Genomic DNA, 23710 nt, shown 5'->3' on the forward strand with positions numbered 1-23710 from the left:
GTTTTACACTTAAGCAAGAAAAACCAAATGTACAGGTACATATTAAGTGAAACCTGGCTCAATAGCAGTAACTGCAAAAAGAATCTTGAAATCCTAGTGGACAATCACTTAAATATGAGCCAGTAGGGTGCTGCAGCAACCAAAAAGTCTGCATTAACAGAGGGACAAAATCAAGATCATGTGAAGTGTTAGTACCCCTTTATAATGCCTTGTAAGATCACACTTGGAATACTACATCCAGTTTTGGTCGCCACAATATAAAAAAGATGTTGAGAGTGGAGAGAAGAGCAACAAATATGATTAAGGAGCTGGAGGCTAAAACATATGAAGAAATGCAGCTTCTTCACTGCTGGGAAGAGGTATTTCCTCAATCATCTTCAGGTCTTTCAAATAAGTTTTGATTCCCTTCCTTTTGCACAGTCTTCTTCCTTAACATTCTGTTTAAATTTTATTTCTATTTGATAAGATATTTAGAAAGATAAATTGGTTATATATTAATAAAAATAGCTAGATGGAGGGAAGAACAGAGAACTGAACATGGCATTCTCATCAGTGGCTAGCCACACTTCTCTACATGTTATTAATATTTTTATATGAAAAATCATCCCATTGTATAAACCAAGAATAAAGTGGATTGGGGCCAATACCAACTGAAGTCTCAAATATCTAAAAGGCAATGTGCTCATCACTAGTGGTAGAGTTCTGGTTCATCAACTAACCTGTTATACAAAGCATCTACAAGAGCCCCGAGAAATCATTTGCGGTATATTTCTACCTTTTTAATGGCTTATAGAATGACAGACTTGCTTGATTTATTAAGCAAAATCAATACAGTGCAGTTTCACGTCTATTTCACATAGCAAAGATCAGGATGTCAATACATCGTAGCAATACAAAGAACATGGAAGTTCCTTTGGATAAACAATTCCATTCGATATCCCTTTATTATTGACAAACTGTACATTTATCTATAAAAACTGCAAGTGGTGAAAAGTGACCCCTGACTTTAGTTAATCTAATGCACACTTCCTCCATTAACCAACACAATATGAGAGTCCCAACCAAAGGATCTGAATCCTCCAAATGTTTTCGACTTCAGGTCATCTCCGATTGTAGATCACGTTCTTTCAGGATTTCAGGAGCTGAAATCCAATAAATTGGGGAGGCAGATTCTGTTTGGAGAAGGCTGATACTGGTTGTTATTTTCCATTCCTCTAAAAACTGAAGTGTTCTTTACATTTTCAGACCTTCTGCAATGTTCAGGAAAGCCAATTGTGGATCAGGAAGTCATGCCCATGCCATCATTTAGTCCCTTGTCTGATGTGACTGGACTTCCTTTTTTCATTTCCCAGTTCCTCAGGTCTAATTCCGCCTGAACTCCAAAAGGCTGTAAAATAGAAGAATACTGTGAGAATCCCAATACAAGTACATACCATGTTTCCCCAAAAATAAGACATACCCTGAAAATAAGCCCTAGCTTGATTTGGGGGGTGGGCCTAATATAAGCCCTACCCCCAAAATAAGCCCTAGTTTTGGGGTGAGGCACACACCTAAAAATCAAGCTAGGGCAGGGTGGGGGGTGTGGAGCTGCTCCAGATGCCCCACATCCACTTACCTTGCAGCCAAGCCTCTCCCCAACGGCCCACTTCTTCTGCTGAGAACCGATTGAATCCATAGCTCGGTACTCAGCTGAAGAGGCCTAACTGCGAAATGCAGGCTGGAATGCAGCTACAGAATGAAGCTGCTCCTTCAGCTGCAGAAGAGTGGACTGCAGGACAGAGCTGTCGATGCTAGAGGTGAGTATAAAAGACATCCCTCCCCCCCAAATAAGATCTGGTGTCTCTTTTGGAGGGGAAAAAAAAGATATGGTCTTATTTTCGGGAAAACACGGTAGCAGGAAAGCCTATCAAAGTAGTTGTGATTTACAATCATTCATTCAGCAACTGTTTGAAGTTATAGGCACTGGAAAAAGTGACATGACCTCACACTTATGACCATTACAGTGTCCTTGCAGTCATGAGATTGAAATTCAGGTGCTTTTTGTATCTAGGATGTATTTATGATGGTTGCAGCATCCTGGGATCACATGATCGCAACTTTCCCAGGGATCTTCTATCAATCAAAGTCAATGGGGGAAGCTGGATTCAATTAATGAATGTATGATTCACTTGACAACTGTAGCAGCAATTTGCTAAGTGATAAAAGCAAAAAAATAAAAAAAAACAAAATCAGACACAACTCACTGAACAGCCACATCACTTAACGATGGAAGTTCCAGTCCCCCCACAATTGTGGCTGTAAATCAAGGACTACCTGTAACTACAAATCTCTAGTAGTAGAAGTTACAAGAATATCCATTAATTAATTTCTATACTGCTTTTCTCTGATAAAGAATGAGCTAAGTATTCAACAGTGGTTTGAGAGAAGTACATTTTGGAAGTTTTCAGATCAGTGTGTTACCAGAATACTGTCCAGGGCTGCAGATGTATGGCCTAAATTTAGAGGAAAAAACAGTCATACAGGCTAATCCTTCTTAGGATTTGTACTTCAGTATCTGATAGAGACAGATAACATGTTTTATGACAAAAAAATTCTCTTCCCAAAACAAGCCATCACATGTGTTCTAAAAGACAATCTTATCTTGGAACACTCCAAATCCAAATGAGCAATACCTGCAGCCACATTTGGGTCACTCAAACTGCCCATCCTGGGATGGAAACATTCTGTCTATCCCTCTAAACTTACTTAAAGGAAGGCCAACTTTATCTCTAAGTTTTTCACTCAGAGACATGCCTTCTGAATTTGTTCACTAGGCACCAAGATTCTCACATATACTTCCCATGGAATAGCTCCAATTCTATGCTTCATCCCGCTTTACTAATCATTCAGTTAAACTTTAAATGAGACTCCTACAACCTGAAAAACAATATTTTGAACTCAGGTGTTATCTATTTACAAGATTGCCTCTTTAAATAAAGACCATACCGTATATAGCTCAGGAATTCTGGGAGTTGAAGTCCACGAGTCATAAAAAAAGCCAAGGTTGCCTACCTCTGCTCTAGAGTTTTGTTTAGAAAAGTCCCCTCCCGCCCAAGTACTGTAAACAAAGAAACTAGAAAATGTAGTGTTTTTTTTTTTTACTAAAACAGGAGCTATTTTGTGAAAATGCCCATATGTATTAAAACTCCAAATATGCCCATTACTTTAAGACAATTAACCTTTCCATGCTTCCTGTCCCTTCCTGAGTTATGCTTGAAAATTAAATTAAAATTACAGGCCTATCAATATGAAGGACAGGCAGGGTATGTTTTCTGCTCAGAATCCAAAACCACAAATTAGCTGTAGCTCTTAGAGCAAAGTCAAAGTCCCTGACAAATTGCAATTGTTCCTATCTTTTCATCTGTGCTTCTTTCTTAATACAGTTCTTGACATAGTCCCATTTCTTAATAGTACTAATAATTAGCCTTCCTTAGTATTCTATTTCTAGAGTGTCTCCCATCAGCTCCAGCCAGCAACAGCAACTGACAAATGTTGTCACATTCATACAAAAGCACTGAGTGCTGCCATGTCTACTACTGCATTAGAATGTGCCCACATAATAAGTCTCCACAGTCCTTCTGCACCTCTAAAACTCTACTAACCCTTCTTTAATTTTGGTGCCTTCCAGAACTATGGACTACAATATTCATTATGCTCAGCAAGCATGTGACTTGGCCATGCAGGTTGAGACTGAGGGGAGTTGTTAGTAAACATGATGGCTAAGAATCATGCAGTCCATTATATTTGGATGAGCTGGACTATTACTATAGTCCAGCTCTTTCAGAGGTGCCAAATTTGGGGAAAGCTATTTTTCCTGGGAATGGGGGAAGGGACTTGAATGTGTTTAATATGAAAGATAGCTATTATGAACGAGCCCGGGTCTCATATTTATTCCTTGCAATAAAGTTTTCCATCCTACTTCCTAACTATTAGGTTACATTGTTGATAAATAACTACCTTTGGCTATATTGGCAAGGAATTCTAAGAGAGGTATTTCCAACACAATTGAACATCACTAAGTTACAGAAGTCTGATATATGGAGGCCACAGTATAGACATCTGTTTCATGTTTTCACCTGTCGAGAAGATTTCATCAAAGATGCAACTCGACCTGCTTTCTCACAATTGTCTTTTCTCTTCTCCAGCAGCAGCCGAGTGTTAGGTATGAAACTCCACGAGCGACCCAGTGCTGGTTTAAAACCACCGCCAGCATCTCTGGTCACATGATTTGTCAACTAAAAGATAACAGATAGTTAGTTTTACCATCATTACAGTCATCAGGTGAGGACCACCTGTATTCTAAATGGTTTATGGGGCCCATTATTATTATTTTTTTAAAAAAAACACAATCTTAAAAGTAAAAGGTAATGCTGGAGGCTGATGCTTTGCTTTACTAAATCCAAGTAATACCCCCTCCCATTTTTAGATTAAACTTATTTTAGAATAAAAGGCCAGGCAGTGGCAGCAGTCTTAGCGTGTTAGCTGATCTAGCTCACACTAGAAGAGCAGAACTACAGCACTCATGCGTACATAAAGCCAAAAGCAAGCATAAGTAAAAGCCTGGTCCACATACTTACCAATATGGCAATCCCAAATTCTTTGGCAAGGGTTTTCATCTCCCTAGCCAAATGCATCATAAGGGCCATGCCTACGAAGGGAGAACGAGAGATCACGACACTTAAAGTTGTACAATTCTCTTTATTCATTGTATTTCCCCTAGACCAGGGGTAGGCAACCTTGGCTCTTTTATGACTCATGGACTTCGACTCCCAGAATTCCTGAGTCAGCATAGCTGACCCCTAGACCTGGGGGTTGCCCCCAAATATACACCCACCTAGCAGGACAGAAACAAGAAAAACTTTCAGTATCACATCCATGCTGGAGAAGCCTTTCAAAATTGTATGAGCCAGCAGCAGCTAGCTCTCTGATTTCAGATTTTTAAAAAAAAATCAGTTTTTTAATCAGCTGGAAGAAGTGTGAACCTACAAATGCTTATTTAGAATACAGTTGTGATGCAACACACCTTCAAGACACCAAATGGGGAAATGATGCCTTAGATTGGAATGGGCATTTTGTGGCCTTGGGTGACTTTTTTTTTTCACAACCTGAAGGACATCATTTGATAGATGGAGCATCTGTCAATAATTGCTTCTCTGAGTTCTTGTAAGCTTCTGCTTGAGTCAACAATGGAAATATTTTGTCACCTTGTCTTGGGGTTGGGTGGCACATTTGTGAACCAAGTTATCACTTTACATTATAACATTATTTTTTGGGAACAGCATGGTTAGCAAACATAGCAATTATATTAATACAGGTTTAGGATTTAGTTGTGTAAACCTGAGAATCAAATAGCAATAGCACTTAGACTTATATACCGCTTTACAGTGCTTTACAGTCCTCTCTAGGTGGTTTACAGAGTCAGCATATTGCCAACAATCTGGATCCTCATTTTACCGACCTTGGAAGGATGGAAGGCTGAGTCAACCTTGAGCATCTGGTTGACTCAGTGACCAGTGAGTGACCAGTGAGTTAGCCTGAAGTACTGCATTCTAACCATTGCACCACCATATAATGAAGAGTGTCAATTTGATCTAATTATTAAGGCAGCAGCCTAGTAACAAGGAGACTGTGAGTTCTGGTCCTGCCTTAGCCATGAAAGCCAGTTGGGTGACCTTGGGCCACTCACTTTCTCTCAACCCAACCCACTTCACAGGGTTATTGTTGTGGGGAAAATAGGAAGTGGAAGGTGTTGGATATGTTCACCATCTTAATTTATTTATAGAATAAATTTATAAAAATAAGTATGTTTATTACTAGCATGAATGAAAGGTCTAATGTCATTCTATGTCAGCTTTCACTGTGCTGGACACATGACAAAGGTTTTCTGGTTCATCTCTTGTAATTTCCAGCCACAGAGACTGAAAGATGTGGCAGCTGTCACATCATACCTAAGAAAAAAACGGAATGGTGAAGATTAATGTATTATGTTTATTTACAACTATTGATATGCCATAAGGCAGAAGCCTCCAATCTTTCTGGGCTCGAGGACTGGAGGGAAGGAGAGCAGCTTCAAAACTGGTGTGTGTGCACACGCGCACGCACAGGGCCACACACACTGGCACGGCACTGCAGTCCCATTTACACATGCGGCATGTACGGGTGCCATGCGCATGTGTGAATGGCCATGCACCCCCACGGCAGCTAGCAATCCGTTTGCGCATACGCAAATGGGCCACGCAAACCACCTGGACTAGCGGTACATGCGCATACAGACTGCAGACACCCCCCACGCGCTAGCATTCCCATTCGCGCCCACGCGCATGCGCAAACGGCCGCAGGCACTAGCGTGAGTGGGGGGGGGAAATGCACGCCCACACGTGTGCACACCAGCCAGACATTTCTGCAGCCCGCTGGCCAAGAGCCCACAGCCCAGTCCTGAGTTGCAGACCATAGGTTGGGGACCCCTGCCATAAGGAATATCTTCTAAAGAAAATTAATCCTATTCTTTGAAAGAATAGATACTGAAGCTGAAGTTCAAATACTTTGGCCACCAAATAAGAAGAGAAGATTCATTGGAAGAGAAGAGGACAGCAGAGCATAAGATGGTTAGATTGTGCCATCAATGTAATGAACATGAATTTGAGCAGGCTTCAGGAGATATGAAGTAAAGGAAGGGGCCTAGCGTGTTATGGTCCATGGGGTCACAAAGAGTCCGACATGACTTAGCAACTGAACAACAACAAACCGCAACAAGGAATTTTAAATACTGTAGTGTGTTCTTTTCTGATCTTTGTGTACTATACTTTTACGTTCATACTTCTCTACTTCATTCATATGAAACTTTATTGGTACAGAACTTTGAACATGCAGAAAATAGATTGTCACACCGAATGTCATCAGGGAACCTGTGTGGTCTTACTTCTCTTAGCCTTGCTAATCTTTCTATTGTACTCTATATTTCAAAATGTTATATTTTTAACTCTTTAAGCCAGGATGTCCAACTTTGGCAACTTTAGGACTTGTGGACTTCCAAGTTCCAGAAGGGAATTCTGGGAGTTGAAGTCCACAGGTCTTAAAGTTGCCAAGGTTAGACATGCCTGCTTTAAGCTATGGACTCATCTAGGATATGATACTGCAAAACAATAGGACCATTAATGAAGCATATTAAGAAACATTCTCTGTGATGATAGATGTACACAACTGACCATCGGGCTGCCGAAGTCCCAAGAAAGGGCAAATTACAGCAGAAATGGAATCCACAATAAGTAGCTTTACTGGTCCAGAGGTGCTGAGTATCTTAAAAAACAATAATAAAAGCAAAAGGTAAATGAAATAAAATTACAAATACCAATCAGAAATTACAAAAAGCCAATGGGTACCTTTCCTTGGAATAGGCGAGTAGATGGGGAAGAAGAAACATTCAAAAACTCAACTTTGCTTATAGCTTAAAGCCATGGGTTCACATGTCCCATATGTTATCTATGCCTAAATTCTGCACCAGGAAATACTAGTCTTAGATCAAAGGCATCTGAATAGGCTGGGAGTTTGCCTATTTTAATTATATTGAGTAGATCTGTAATCATAGCCGTCTTCAGGAATTTGGGAGAGCAGAAAAAAGCTAAATGGAATGGTGAGGTTGTGGTGGGGATTCACCATAATGGGCTAGGAAGGGAAAGGGGTTGGCTAGTAGGATGGAGAAGGGAATGATTAGGTAGTCACTATTAGATTATTATTATTTTAGGTCCTGGATGTTCAAGACGGTTCTGCCTGCACAGCTGTCCTCTTAAAAATCCATTTGGAACACTTGCCTGCAAGGCGTAGTCAATGCTAGATTCTTCAGTCCACCATCAGTTTTCACAATTATTTCAAATGTGATAGCAGACTCCCATTTCTCCCTCCTCTTATGCTAACTGTGAAGTGATAACCATATACCCACCAAAGGTAAAAGATCTGTTACACCAGGAGGGTATCTTTAGGTTAGCTAGGAAAAGATTAAGACTGATAGAAAGCCAAAGAACGGATGAGAAAGAACCTCTGACTGAAGATTCAACTTAGTATGTGGTACTGCCAGTCAAGTTATAAACACTGGAGGACAATGCAGAGTCCAATAAATAACATTGATTTTTATTTACAGGTATGTACAATTTCTATTTTGATTTACAAAATACTAAGAAAGAAATGTGAGATTTCTCTCTAAGAACAAGGACCAACCGAACAAAAATGCAGTTTTTAGTTCTAGTTGCTGGGAATGAGAAAGGCAGTTATGAATGTGCTAGATATCAGAATTCCAGTCCATTCATCTGAGAAATGACCTCTCAACCCGAGGACTTTAGATTAGAAAAAGCATGAACATTGGTTGAATGCAAAACACTGTGCAGGATTTATTTCACTGTCTGATAAAAGTGGTTCAGAGAATCACTGGAAAGTTCACATCAAGTTGGAAAAGACGGAGTCAAAAATTAAATGGCTAGAGATAACAATGTCTGTTGCCATCTCTAGCCACTTAATTGTTGACTCCATCCTGCATGTCTGCTGCAACTGAAAAAGTTAGACCAGATTGAGTGACTCTAGTCTTCCCAGTTACTTTAATGGTGAAAAGCAATATTCTGAATAGAAAAGGAAAAATAGAGGTTTGAGTCCCAGTAAAAGGGATTAAGTCAATCAGGGAACCGTATAATACTAGCTTTGCTCTTTTGTGTATTATCTTTATCCCCTTCTCCAGCCTCAAATCTCTTGCCTGTCCAGGCAGATCTAAAGGCCAGTTCACCTGCTGGTGACCTCGTTGTGCAGTCGCAAAGTGCGATAAAGTAAGACTATGGTCACATAGTCCATTCCCCTTCCCTTCAGATTTCTCTGATTAAACAGGATAATGGCCAGCATGACCATCCAGCCTTTTTAAAACAGGGAACACAACTTGAAGTATCCTCCAAAAGTTTCATTTTTAAGGTTAAAAAAAGGCAGAATTTATTAATCCAATTTATATAGCTGCCCATCTCACAAAAAGAAAAATATTAAGTAGGTAGAAGTATACATGTGAACTGTATTTCACTGATTTAGTTTAACGTTAAATCAAACTGAAACTGAAACTTGATTAACTTTAAATCTCATTTTAGCCTTACTTATTTTTGGTGTACAATCCCCCATCATACCACTCAAAAGCCAGGCTGGCTCTTGGTCTGAACAAATATTATCCACCCTGCCCTCCTCACTCTTCTGGTACCCCTGTATTCTGATACATCCACAAACAGCAAGCACTGGTCATTTAGCACCCACCTGCTGGGCCATATAACTGCGGACTTCCTGCAGCACATCAAGCATTTTGTAGGCATCAAAAGTACGAAAAACCTGGATCCTCCGCAATGCCTCAGCCTACAGGGTAATGGAGAAAGGAACAGGGTAAGGTAACACATCATGGATGTCCCTGTCAAGTTTGCATGCTAACAGGATAAGGGTCAAAAAATCATGAGAGTAGCCACAATCATGTGATCAAAGCCTCACCCCACTATTTTGACTTTTCTTATATCCTTCTGGAGATGCCCAGAGGCTCAACATTCTTCAGTAGAAGAACCATCTTAATGTTATACATTAATTTAACGTTGCTTTTGAGGACTCAAAATCAAATACCTATTAAGTACCTAGTATCAGTAAATGTTTAAGTTAGACTTGCCCATCTAGAGCTCTATTGGGATTAAAAATAAAAAATCCAGCATGGTTTAGGGGTGGGGGAGGACTTTGAAGCCTATGGGGTATTGATTAACCTACAACTTTGCTCTCCAATATTGTGCCTTCTAAAATGACTGAATTACAATTCTCATAATCCCCACTAAATCAATACATCTTTGTTGTATAGAATTGCAGTTCAAGGCATTCAAAGAGCACCAGATTGGAAAAGGCTCCACCTTGATAGAGATGAAATTCAAACTTAGAACTGTAGTATTTGCTTCATGACGAAGTCCTTTAACAATTATGCCATTCCAACACTCAGCCTTTCAGTGCTGGCAGAAGGAGGCTTCGAAGCACTGTGAGATAAGCTCCATTCTGGTAATAGTTTGGAAGCCTTTCGCCAAATCATATGATTTTTGAGAGCAAAGCTTCGGAATGATCACAAGGATGGTGCCTGTTTGCAGATTGGCACAAGGCAACCTCCTTAGGAAGGCCCTACCTACCATGAATAGCCTGGGCAGGCCTGTCAGCAGCTACAAAATACCCACAAAGATAAGTAGGGTGTACTGCACACACCGGTGGGCCCTGTAACTGGTTGAGGCCTCCTGGGCCTGGTGGGCTGGGGAGCAGACAGAGGCCTGTGGGCTGCAGCAACTTTTCATACACAAATGGGGCAAATGAGTGGCTGAGATGGGGAAGAGATAGGGCAGCTGGGCCTAGATCAGTGGTTCTCAACCTTTTTAATGCTGCGACCCCCAACCGGTCGTAAGTTGAGGAGTACTCAACTGGTCGTAAGTCGAGGACTCAATTGATGCAGCACCGTTTGCAGAATGGGACTTTTGGCAGGCTCAGCAGGGCAGAGACAGCCTGGGCAATTCCTATTGGCTTTTGAAAGCCAATAGAATTAGACTCTATTCAAGAGAGTCTATTCTATTGGCTTTCAAAAGCCAATAGAATAAAAGGGAGTAGCACAGCTAAGGAAAAGGGGGAAAAAATGGCAGACTGCGTTGTTTGGCGACCCCCATGAAATGGTTGTTCAACCCCAAATGGGGTCCCGACCCACAGGTTGAGAACCACTGGTCTAGATGGTGTGCCCCTGTGGTTGTAACCGTTGGCAGATTTCCAAGCATCCAAATTTTGATCAAGTAACCACAGTGGCACTGCAATGGCTATAACTTCAGGCCCAAGTTGCAAGTCTCTTCGTTCAACACCATCACAATTTCAAACGGTTGCAGATGAAACTGGGTCTCTTTTATTCTTATCTTTTATTCCAGATAATGACCTACTCATCCAGTATTTAGTAGTTAGCATCCTATTACAGCTTAGAACAGTGTTCTTTAAGCTCAGCAACTTTAAGAACTGTGGGCATGCTGCTTGGGAATTCTGGGAGTGGAAGTGCCCATACCTTAAACTGTGGTCCTTGACATACGACCACAATTGAGCCCAGACTTTCTATTGGTAAGTGAGACAATTGTTCAGTGAATCCTGCCCCATTTTAATACTTTTCTTGCTACAGTTGTTAAAGGAATCACTATAGCTGTTGAGTTAGTAACAAGGTTGTTAAATGAATCTGGGTTCCTCACGGACTTTATTTATTTATTGAATTTATTTGCCGCCCGTCTCATAGCGAACGACTTTGGACAGCTTCCAGCTTTAAAGCATTGAAATCCTAATACAGAAATATCTTTAAAAGAATAAAAACAGAAATCCCAATCAGGATAAAATATTGTTAAAAGATGGGGAGGGAGGGAGGGACTTTGCTCGTCAGAAGATTGCGAAAGGTGATCACATGACCTTGGGACACAGCAACGGTCATAAATATGTTTCAGCTGCCAAGCATTTGAATTTTGATCATGTAATCACAGGGATGCTGCAATGGTCATAAATGTGAAAAATGGTCATAAGTCACTTTTTTCAGTGCCGTAGTAACTTTGAACAATCACTAAATGAACTGTTGTAAATTGAGAATTACTTGTATTATACATCCCAGCTAAGAGAATGTTTCTTTATTTGGCCAGTGAACTTAAGAGATTGAAGATACTCTTCTAGGTACCAACACCCCACAACAAGTACTTCCTGCTCAGCTGACCTGCTCCTCCTCATCCTCAGTTAAGCAATTCAGTAGCTCCAGGAGACGGGCACTGGTGAAGCCCCCAGTTGAGTCAATGTACAGGACCGTCTGCTTGAGACTATGGGATACATTTGCAGCTACAATGAGGCACACCTAGAGACACAACAAGAGGCAGAACTTAAGACTCATATGTGATTTCTGAAATTAGGATGCACAAAGGCAGCTTTTTGTAGCCTGCCTTCCAAAAGTTTGGAAAAAGCCAGCAAATCGCAAATTGGGACTTCAACTCTTGTCCACAGGTGATGAATCTTGAATTTGGGCAGCATGAAATGGCAGTTATTTGGAGTTCAGATAGCATGATAAGCCACAAAGCTAGAATACCGAGTTGCATACAAATGGAAGCAAAATGAGTCTGCATCCAAGCAGGAGGAGGAGGAGAAGGATGGAGGAATATATTTATTCAATATATTATCCAATATATTTAGCGGAGTGGGTCTTGTAAAAAATTCCCCAGGGGTGAGCACCTGCTTAGAAAATAGCCTCTTTCTCCAAATTTTCAAGCAAAAAGAAAGTTTTTCTAAGGCAATGCTTGATAGCACACATGCACACATCATTAAATAAAGACATAATGGGTGTTTTTTTTGTTGTATGCTACTTTTCTTCATAAGCAATTTGCTTTCTTAACAAGGAAAACCATTGTTCTCCTCCTTACAAGTAAAACCACACAGTTAATTTTTTACTAAACTTGGACTAATACTTAGACAGGCTGCTTAGTCAAGGAAAAAAAACTTTTGGTTGGAAGTTACTCACTCCTCAGACAATTTACACATGGATAGGAAAAAGTTCCACTACACTGACACCCCTCCAAAAAGCAAAAGCAATCATTGTGCTTTTCCCTTCCTGAATAGATCCCACTGAAGCCAGTAATTATAGGAACATCATAATGTGGTTTGCTTTGATTTTGGCTTATGATATAGGAACCATAAAACTATGGATAGCTTAGCATGATATGTGAGCAAGGTTTAATTTTAAAAGTCAGCCACCTTGTTTTGCGGCTTTTCTCTCATTTGCTGGGTGGTTGCAGCAGTTTTGGTCACTTCACATGACCCTGGGACACTGTGACCGTCATAAATATGAATCAGTTGCCAAGCATCTGAATGTAAATCACAAGACCCTGGAGATGCTGCAACATTCCAGCTGATCGGTGCTTCTTCTGGGCTCAGCAGAAGCGCCAGGATCAGCGCCGAGCTCCAGCTGGAGCCTGGCGCTGATCCTGGCACTTCCACTGAGCCCTGATAGCCCCGAAGAAGCGCTGATCCTGGCACTTCCACTGAGCCAACAGCCCTGCAGCTCCAGCCATCTCTCGCTCAGGCTTGTGCAGTGCTGCTACCGGTTCAGCTCATTCCCCTCCCCCGCTACCACTTTTCTAGGATGGTTGCGTACCACCTGCCAGGTGCCAATGTACCACAGGTGGTACCCGTACCACTGGTCGAAAAGCCCTGTGATAGAGGACTTAATGCCCTCAAGTGCAGCAGAGAAAATTTCCCCGGTTCTAATAATAAAAATGCCACTGGCAGTCTGATCAGCTTCCCTATGTGGAAATGTATTATCTTGTCCTGAGGCTCAAAATACCATACAGACCAATCTTCTGACGAACCTATCTCTGCAAGAAAAGCTGGATAGCTGACGAACCCATCTCTGCAACAAAGGCTAGCATAGCCAGGCATGCTAGCTGAGGAATTCTGGGAGTTGAAGTCCACAAGTCATAAAAGGGCCAAGTTTGAAAACCCCTGCCTTAAAGAATAGAACTCATTGATTCAAATCCTGCCCTCCTCCTTTCATATAAGGTAAACCAATATCCACTGACAAAACTCCTATAGGGAGAACCTAGTATATCTTTGACAACTTATAGCAATGTTGGATCTGTCTCCCATATAATCTTGCTTGTTGCAGTGTACAAGTGCTCCCTAGATAGATACACCTGTGTTACAAAAAGCATTTTGCTAGCATAAAGCAAAACAAATGTCAAAAACAGAAAAGTCATTTCTTGTTGGGCCTTTGAAAAGGAGAGTCCACCACAGTTGACAGTGGTTGAGTAAAACATAATTTTCCTCATGTTAGTATACATATTTCACCTTTATAAGATTGTATTCTATCTAAAGTCCAATGAGAAGGTAATAGACAAATTGTTTAATAATCAAATATGTCAAGGACAGCCAACCTGAGTTTTTCCAGCACTGGGTGCTCCAACAAGTTCTGTCAGTTCCCCTGTGTATATACCCGAGTCAAGAAGTTTGTCCAAGCTATAACAGCAAAAGGGGGGGGGGAAGGAATGAGAATTTCAGGACATGTGCACCCCAGTTTTCATCTTGCACTTTTTCACATATGTCTCCCTTTCAGGGTCTTCTCTCCTGAAGGACAAAGGAGCAGCCAGAATATGGTCTCTATTTAGGATCAGAAATTCAATTTTGCTGCTTGCCCAAAATAAAGAGGGCAAAGCAAACCAGAGTGACTACACTGCCAGTTTCATCCCTGGCAAGTCACAGTTTTCACAGCAGCTCATCTGCCCACCAACCCTGCTCAATCCAGAAGCTTTCAAACATGTCAGACTACAGCTCTTGTCATTCCCAACCACAATGATTATTCATTGTAGGCCAATCTTTCTACAAGCAATTGGGAAGGGGAAGACTGTCCTCTGCCATATTAAGAGGGGGAAAAAAGAATTTACAGCAAACTAGGGCTGAATGGATGGTTGCTCTGGACAGAGAACTGATCCAGAACAGGCAAGATACTGTTTAATGTACTTGGATCCATACTCAAAGACTCCTCGACCACAGAAAATTAATTGGGCAATTTAAGGGCAGTCATTATCTCTTAGTTCACTTCCCTCGCCTGGTTGTTATATGGCTATTTATTTATTCATTAGATTTATAACCTGCCTTTCCTGAAATCACCTTGAATTTCTGGAGGAAAGGTGAGATATGCATCTAATAGAAAAACCAAGTATTGCCAGTTAAAGCTCATGCTTATATTCATGGGATTGTTAATTCTCATTTTCTGCTCACAATAGATCTAAATTGAGCTGCTGTGTCTAATTAAATAGGTTAAACACGACATGCCCAGACTTCCAGGGACTCGGGTGGCATATAAATTTAATAAATTATTATTTTTCAAACACCCATCATTAAATAGACAGCTATAAAACAGTAAATTACTTTTATTCTTACACTTTATTTCAAAGAGCCATGGTGACGCAGTGGTTAGAATACAGTATTTCAAGCTATTTCTGCCAATTGTCAGAGTTCAAGGCTCAAGGTTGACTCAGCCTTCCATCCTTCTGAAGTCAGTAAAATGAGGACCCAGATTGTTGGGGGCAATATGTTGACTCTATGGGGATTATAAAGCACTGTGAAGCAATATATAAATCTAAGTGCTATTGCTATTGCGCTTCTATTTATTTATTAAACTTCTATGCCACCCATCTCGTCAAGACAATGCTAGGCAGCTTAGTCATTCAATAAAAATACTATATAAAAGAATAAAGATCACACATGTAACCTTCAGTTAAAATTCAATACATTTTCCTTCCCCATTAATCTTTCATAGTATAAGTGGTCGTCTTTTCCTGCTTTTGCTCTCACAATACACTATGAGAAAGAAGCCTAAGGAATGTGGCCCAAGTCTTGGCCCACTCCTATCCCCCTCCTCAGTTAACAGCAGTGCTATCATAACAGTTGACACAGTGATTGAAAGAGCACAAACTGCGTATCCAGTCAACTGAATCATGGCTTATTCAATTAGGAATAAGCCTAACGGAAGCCATACAGAAGATGTAAGGACTTCTGGGGTCCATACACAGAGTGAGGCACAAGTTAGTGAACTTCATTTTAACCTAGCATGATTTGTAAAAAATGGAGTGAAGTAAAAGTGTGGTCTAGTTAACTGTAATTAAATATATGGTGAAAGTACAGCCACCAGCTATATTCTGCTTAAAAAAAAAAAAAAACAATGGAAAACTGCTCTTTTACTTAGCTCTGCAAGGATGTGGAACAATGCCCCCTGCATCTCTGTGGTGTAACCCTTATATATGTAAGCTTAAAAATTAATGGAGCAGGTCTGTTTTAGATAGTTTGTTCCCCTCAACAAAACACAGTGTTCTGATTAATCACCCCTTGCCTTTCAATTCCAGTAGACAAGATGGCTGTGGTGTGCTTCAACTCTTCATAGAGATCTGCCCCATTGACTGGGAAGGAGGAAAACTGTGCCAGCAACACACGTCGTACTGCAACTAAGGTCTGTAACAAAAGATTATCAATCCCTTACCATCTGCAGCTTTAGCATTAACAACAAGGAACAAAACAACCAGCAGCTGGAGCGGGGTTTGTCAACTGTGGAAACTTCCTGATGTATGGTTGTCAGTATACAGAATTCTCCAGCCAGCATGGCCGTTATTGAAAATTCTGGGAGTTGAAGTCCACACATCTGAAAGTTGCCACAATTGGGAAACACTCAGCTTGATAAACAAAAGGCCTTCTAGGTCAATATACAGGCCAATAAATTAGCATATCAATTAGCATTAGGGATACTGTTCTCCATTGTGCCCACCAAAACCCCTTACCCTCCTAATTAAAGCAAACATTTTAATTAATTTTTTTCCCTGTTTACTCTAAACCAGTGCTGGCGAACCTATGGCGAACCTCTCTGTGGGCACACGAGCCGTTGCCCCAGTCCTAGGCCTTCAGCTGGGTTTTATAAAACCTTTTCACTTTAGGCCTTCGCCGCCATGTGCAAAAAAAAAAAAAAAGGTTCAATCAATCAAGTTCAACTTCTCACAGGAAAAAAAAGATCTTGCAAAGTTGGAATTGATTGATTGAACTTTTTAGTCCCACCTAGTCTGCCCTTACCACTGTAGCCACGCCCACCCAGTGGGCCACACTCACCCAATTGGCCACACCCACCCGGCACCTGACGATGCATAAGTGGGTTTTGGGTTGCAGTTGGGCACTCAGTCTTTAAAAGGTTCACCATCACTGCTCTAGATAAAGTAGACCTCAGACTAGAACACCGCAGCTACAAGTCAGCTTTGTACCGCTCAATAGCCAGCTGGTACTGAAGGGAAGTCGGAGGGGAGGGGGGGAGGGGGGATGGGATGAAGGTAAAATAGCTCAGATAAGTTGAAATAGTTTCATTGTTTATAATATTATGTTTTATTTTGGAGAGAGGAATTGCTTGGGCATTTCTCCTGAACTGCATCCGGAATGAGAAGATAGGAGGAAGGGGAGAAATAAGTAGGAAGGTTGAGGAGAAGGAGGAGAGAGGGAGAGTGAAGAAGAAGAGGGAAAGAGAAGTGAGAGAAGAGGTTAGAGGGTGGATGCGGTTTGGGGGGAAATGGGTGAGCAATACCGAAAGTTATGTGTATAAATTTATTTTACTCTTTATCTGAAGTATTTTTTATGATGTAATGTAAAATTGAAAATAAAATTTTTTTACAAAAAAACAAGAAAAAAAAAGTTGAGGACCGCTGAACTAGAGTATAAGGAAGAAGAGGAAACAAACCATCCCTATGCGTGTAAAATTAGGCAGAAGGGGAAAAGAGATCCCCAAGTAATGTCTGATTAGCCAAGAAGCATTAGCTGCAAAGTGTAATGACACCAAAAGATAGCATATGGACAATGATATTTATATGCCACAATTGACCACCCTTGCTGATTACATCATCACTGGCCCTCTTAAACCCCTCATGAAGCTTAGTTCTGAGAGAGTTAGTTATAAAATGAACAGCTACGCAATATAAATGTTATAAATAGTATTTATAAACCCACCTTACTCTTTTGAGTCTCTAATATGTTCATGGCCCTAAAGATGGGCACCCCTTAAATAGCACCTCACAGATCAGTCTTTATAAAACCAATCACAGAAATCATTTCAAGAGTTTCTCTTTTTTTTCCAAGTTCTACAAAACAAATATAAATATTCCTCCAATCACAATGAAATCTCAGGGGATATTTATTTGTTCTTGTTTTATTAGGACTTGATCAGTCAGAACTATGCAACATTTTGTGTGGCGAAATATGTAATAATCATCTGTAGAGACTCCTTGTACTCACCTTGTATGATAAAGAATACTTCTGGGCAATTTCCTCCAGATCCGATGAGACAAGATCAACCACTATAAAACATTTGGGAAGATAAGAGAAAAAGGAGTTGAAAAATAGGAAAAAGCTTCATGTAGAAAAAAACCCAACCCTACAAACTACCCAACAATAATACAAAAATTCTCTTCCATCAGACTACACACCCAATTTACCAAGAATCTATCTATGACCTACCACTGGCTCTTGTCAATGGATCATACATTACAGGAAGTGCTTGATTTACGACTATAACTGAGCCAAAATTTCTGTTGCTAAGCAAGACAGTTCTTAAGTTGCCCTATTTTACATTTCTTGCCACCATTGTTAAGTGCAGTTGTTAAATTAGTAACATGGTTGTTAAATAAATCTGGCTTCCTCCATTGACTTTGCTTGTCAGAAGGTCGCAAAAGTTGATCACATGGTCCTAGGACACTGAAACTGTCATAAATATGAGTCAGTTGCCAAGCATCTGAATTTTGATTATGTTACCATGGGGATGCTGCAACAATCATGTGAAAAATGGTCATAAGTCACTTTTTTCAGTGCAGTTGTAACTTTGAACAGTCACTAAATGAAATGTTGTAAGTCAAGGACTACTTGTACTAGCCCAAGGATCTGGGTTGTTTCTTCCTGGCTTCAAACTGAATGTAAATTCAGCCATTTTGACTCAACAAATCATAGTTAAAATAAATACCATTATTAAGCCGAGGTGGCGCAGCAGTTAGAGTGCAGTACTGCAGGCCACTTTAGCTGACTGTGTTCAGCAGGTCAGCGGTTCAAATCTCACCGGCTCAAGGTTGACTCAGCCTTCCATCCTTCCGGGGTAGGTAAAAGGAGGACCCAGATTGTTGGGGACAATGTAAATATATATATACATTGCTTACTGGTGTACACCGCTTAGAGAGTGCTTGCACTTAAAGCGGTATATAAGTCTCATAAAATAAATAAATAACTGGGGTTAATAATTATCCAGCGGGTAATTTGGGCATATCTTGGGAATAATGGAAAACTTGTAATTCCTTGTTTGTAGTCAAAGATCCAGTGTGGGATCACCATTGCCAAGTCTGTTTTTTGGGGGGAGGTCATAACATTATTTGAGACCAAGAAAAGGGGAAACTGGATCAACAGTTTAGAACCACTGGCTTAGCACAATGTGTCAATCCAGATCTATTGTGGATTTTAATGCTGCTTTGCGGTACTGCTATGGATTCCTGGGAAATGCCATCACAAAACATGGCTTTCACCAGGTATTGTAGCTTTTGGTGAAAGCTACAATACCTGGTGAAAGCTACTACAATACCTAAAACAAATGAGAAGGGGGGAGGCTGAAAAATATATATATCTGGTTTATCCCATTCACAGATTTTTAATGCAATTTTATTAAAATATTTTACTTAAGTTTTAAAAACTTCTGAAACAAAAATAGAAAAAAACAAATAAATATAAAATAATGAAAGAAAATGTGAGCAATAAAAGAAGCAACTTCTGATCTTCTTTGCAAAAGTTAGAAACATATAATTGCAATCTTCAACACCCTAAATTACATATTGTAGTTTCCTTCTTCCTTCTTTAAAGCTTTTGAATCAATAAATCCCCAATTCATTTTTATGTATTTTTAGCAAAAAGTCCATAAAGTAATTGCAGTCTTTTATTGTCAGTCCTCCTGGGTACACTAGACAGGAGACATGATAAGATGAACTAATTCTACTTTCTTTAAGGCTACATTAAGAAAATCATGCAAATCTGAAGACACAAATGTACTTGATTCATTAGAGCAAGTCTTTCCTAAGTTTTTTTTTCCTCTGACCTTGAAATGACTGTGGGCTCCTGCCTCTCAGCTGGTTGTTTCCTAGGCTGCATCTCCTCCTCTCTTTCCCCAAGGTCATCCATGCATTCCATTTATAAAAATCATTTTTGTTCTTTCCTTGATCAACTTATCCCATCACTGCTCTGAATCCTTATCTCTTCCCTTAACCTCACCCTACTAATTCTTCCAACCACATTACACTTTCTAGCTGCACAAAAATTAAAATTGGAAGAGATTTCTGGATTCTCTGAAGAATCTACTCTGCTCGCTATAGCCAATGTAACCCCTAAATTGTGGGACAACTTGCTCCTTATTCTCAGCCACCCAATCAACTACCTGTTTTGATGCCATTGGCTTTTAATACCTGCACCATTTCATCCGAGAGGCCAGGACACAGCCCCGCACGAAGGATCATACCTGGAAGGAGACTAGATAGAAAAGGCAGACAATTGGATCATTTTTAGCACCATAAGTGAGACCTGCTAGTATATTTCACCTGTGTCCCCAGAATCACATCCCTTGTCATGTAGGAATGACATAAGGGCTTTGCTTTGATAGACACAGCACAGAAACAGCACTTTACTCAACAATGCATTATTGTATAAAACTGCATGCAATTTACCAAAGTGAATTAGATTCAGTGGAGGAAAGTCCAAAACAGGTGGACAAAGCCAACTCACAACATAAGTCTTAAGATGTAACTGGGTTCACAGAAAGGACCAGTCTTAACTAAAATAGCTTGTTGTGGGAACTCAGTCATTTCCCTAGCAGAAGATGTGAATCAGATCATCACATTAAAGCAGAATATAATTGGCTTGGTTAGAATCACTTATATTAGTTGTGTTTCCCGGGAGCCTACTTCAGGCATGGTCTCCCTTCCTAATTCCTTTGAACCATTTACTAGCACAATTGCAGCAAAGCATAAAAACAGCACGAAAATTTGATAACTAACTGATTTCCCCCCCCCCACACACAATTACCACTTTTTGCAAAAACTGCAAAGAGAAAAACCATGCAGCAACACTAAGTCAAAGGAAATATTTACCTAACTTGACTTCCGAAGCAAATAAGCCCCAAGCCCTTCCCCCCCCCGCAGCTTCCAACTCATTTATAAATGCTTCACTTTCCCCGCCGTTTTCTCTATTTTGATTCCTTCCTAGAGCGATCGCTGCTCCACATCCTGTTTAGCTCCACCTACTGGCTGGACCCTGAACCTATTACTATACAATACACAAGTAGTAATCTTTCCAGTAGTTTTGATAGAAAAGTGTTACACTGCAGGTATACTATTATTAGTATGCTTCTTCTGAGCAATGTTTGGCAAGTAAAGTTTGTTTAATGTGATGTGTTAAGCCAGTGGTAGTTTGTGTCTGCAAAAAGCACTGTGCTACAAACTTGATCATCGTATTTTACTGGAGTAGCTGTGAACTCAGCAAGGATATCTAAAGATTGGTCCAGTGCATTGTGCAAGTCCAGAAAACTGAATTAATTTCATTAGTTCTGAGATAATGCAACTATGGTAAGCAATCATGCAAATTTAGCAAAAATTGGAATTGTTTTTTCTATTTGATCATGAATGTTTAAGAAACTAGTCATGGAAACACTTAAAGTGAAATATATGACTACACGTAAGAATTTTTGATTGTTTTGTGTTGGTGGACTGATTTGGAAATTTGAAAACATACAATGATAATTTTTGCAAAGTAGCTGTTGGATTGCCCATTTGCCAATGGATGGTCTGGGAGCATTTACAAAGCACTGGATTATCAGAATATTATCTATCCCTTTTTAACCCAGACAATGCCACTGGCATAGTCCCTATTATCATTGTTCATTTTCTGGGCAGGTAAGCATGTGTTCAAATAAAACATTATGCTGCAGGTATCCATCACTTTTATGCTTTATAAAATAGACCACCAGTCACAGCTGCAAAGATCTAGAACCACTAGGCAGAAGCAAAGAATTACTTTTGTGGGAAATCAACCCCCTCAGAGAAGGAAATATTAAAAGGGCAGAATATTACATTCCCTCAAAGGAACTTAAAGAGGCAGAAAAGCATGCCCAGTTTTTTCTTAATAGCCCCAAGTCTCCCTCCCCCAAGCAGAAACCAGCTCTGGAGAAATGCAGATGTGGTAATCTATTCAGGAAGGTTGGAAGCTCCCAGCTAGAAGCTTAGGAAGACAAAGACACCTAAAATCTACATACCCCACCCAAACTTTAAGGCAGGACATAATAGGATTAACCCACAGATGTCAAAGGGACACACTCAGACTCAGGTCAAAATACAAGACACAGGAAATACAAACCCTCAAACAGAAATAGGAAACAACCTCAAGAGCCCCAGAGGATATAAAAACCAACTCCCTACACATTCTCTCTTTTCTTCCAGAGCCATCTTCCTGTCTGGCTCTCTTCTTCAATAAACTGCAATCTTCTTTCTAAAGCAGTCGCCATGTTGTTTATTCCCAGCTTGGACTGAATCATGATAAAGACTTTTCCTTTAACACTTTATAGCACCTCGTTACTGCTCTGGTGGATAGTGTGAGCTTCCTTAGACAGAGGATAAAAGTGAATAATGTATGTATTGATGTAGTGAAAGCTAGTTTAATGTAGTGGTGAAGATATCAGGCTAGAAACAGGGAGAGTTCTAGTCTTCCCTTAGGCACAGCTCACTGAGTGACCTTTGGCCAGTCATTGTCTCTCAGCCCTAGGAACAAAGATACTTCAGAAAAATGTGCCAAGAAAACCATAAGGACTAATCCAAGCAGTTGGCAGGAGTCAGACTGATTCAAACATATGCACAAGTATTATCTTTTACTTATCTTTTGTTTCCAGTTCCATGAATATACTTTACAACAAACTCATTTAGATCTCCATATTTCCTTAGAAGTGTGTTTGTGTGTGATATATATAATGACATTTAATACTTTGTTCCACACACGGAGCCGTCTTCACATTTTAGTGCAAAATTTTTTTTTGTATTTATAAGCTTGCATTTTGCTCTATTAATCCTTTTGTTTTCTTCAATTGCCTTTTTCACAAGCTTTATGTCAAACTGACATGTTTATTCTTGGATACATTTTCTTATGGTCTTGCAAAGTTCAATGTACTCCAGTTTATTAGTAAAACTTCTAGTATTCTTCATTGTCCATCATTTTTTCATTAAACCAATAGTTTCATCAGAGATTTTTGACTGTACAAAGTGATTTTCCAGTGGTGCTATGGATCTAGCAGATTCAAGGATGTTTTTGACTATTAGTTCATTTTGGTCCGTAATGTTCATATTTTCCAAATCTTGCAATAGAGCAAAGCAATTTGATAGATTAACTCAAAAATCACTGTTCTCCTCTAACAGCTCTTCATTTTATTTTATTTTCTTGGTGACATCTTTATCATTTTCATATGCTCTTTTCTACAGTCTATCTTCACTTTAGCTTCTACCGTTCTATGGTCACTTCCAACATTTAAATGATTGATTACAGTACAATTGCAGAATATGGTTTTATCAGTTGATATGATGTAGTCCATTTTGCTAATTTACCCAGATGGACTCTTCCATGTCCATTTTCTGCTAGCTTTTTTCTTGTAAAAGGAATTCATGATAGAACAGACCATAATTTGCCATGCTGGTCCAATGCAGGTTGGCAGATGTGATCGGTGTTAGTCTGGGGTACCTATCATGGCCTGTTCGCCTTGGGAGACCCTTCTGGATATATACATGTCCGACGATATAGCCCACAATTACATTTACCCACACAAGCCCCTTCACCTCATTAAGGCCCTGATCACAATACAAAAGCTACGAGTGGCATAAAAGAGCCATGGAAAGATACATGCTCGGCATTACAAGACAAGATAGGAAGACCTGCACATGGATTAGAGAACAAACTAAAGTATATGATATCATCAAGAGAGTAAAAGAACTGAAATGGAAATAGGCTGGTCACATAGCAAGAAGAACTGATGGCGGGTGGACTAAGGCAGTCACAGAATGGA

General features: G+C 40.0%; 1 protein-coding gene across 3 annotated transcripts; it reads right to left on the minus strand.

Moving 5' to 3' along the window:
• Positions 1–884: 884 nt before the first annotated feature.
• On the minus strand, positions 885–20821 carry RAD51D (RAD51 paralog D). Of its 3 annotated transcripts, none has more exons than XM_039334605.1 (11): positions 20760–20816; positions 20051–20142; positions 17881–17942; positions 15950–16068; positions 13995–14076; positions 11792–11926; positions 9313–9408; positions 7245–7335; positions 4617–4687; positions 4116–4274; positions 885–1387 (listed from the first exon to the last, which is right to left on the minus strand). In XM_039334605.1, exons 2-11 carry the CDS (start codon positions 20127–20129, stop codon positions 1280–1282), a joined length of 1002 nt encoding a protein of 333 aa, XP_039190539.1. In that variant the 5' UTR covers positions 20130–20142; positions 20760–20816; the 3' UTR covers positions 885–1279. The 3 variants fall into 3 exon arrangements, 2 of the variants coding, with proteins under 2 accessions (XP_039190539.1, XP_039190540.1); XR_005555679.1 differs by having other exon boundaries at positions 1263–1387; positions 1982–4274; positions 20760–20820; XM_039334606.1 differs by lacking the exons at positions 885–1387; positions 4116–4274; positions 4617–4687 and adding an exon at positions 4880–5987 and having other exon boundaries at positions 20760–20821.
• Positions 20822–23710: the final 2889 nt, after the last annotated feature.

Source organism: Crotalus tigris, unplaced genomic scaffold, assembly GCF_016545835.1.
Source record: "Crotalus tigris isolate CLP2741 ecotype Arizona unplaced genomic scaffold, ASM1654583v1 scf7180000017632.1879674, whole genome shotgun sequence".
NCBI classification, from domain to species: domain Eukaryota; kingdom Metazoa; phylum Chordata; class Lepidosauria; order Squamata; family Viperidae; genus Crotalus; species Crotalus tigris.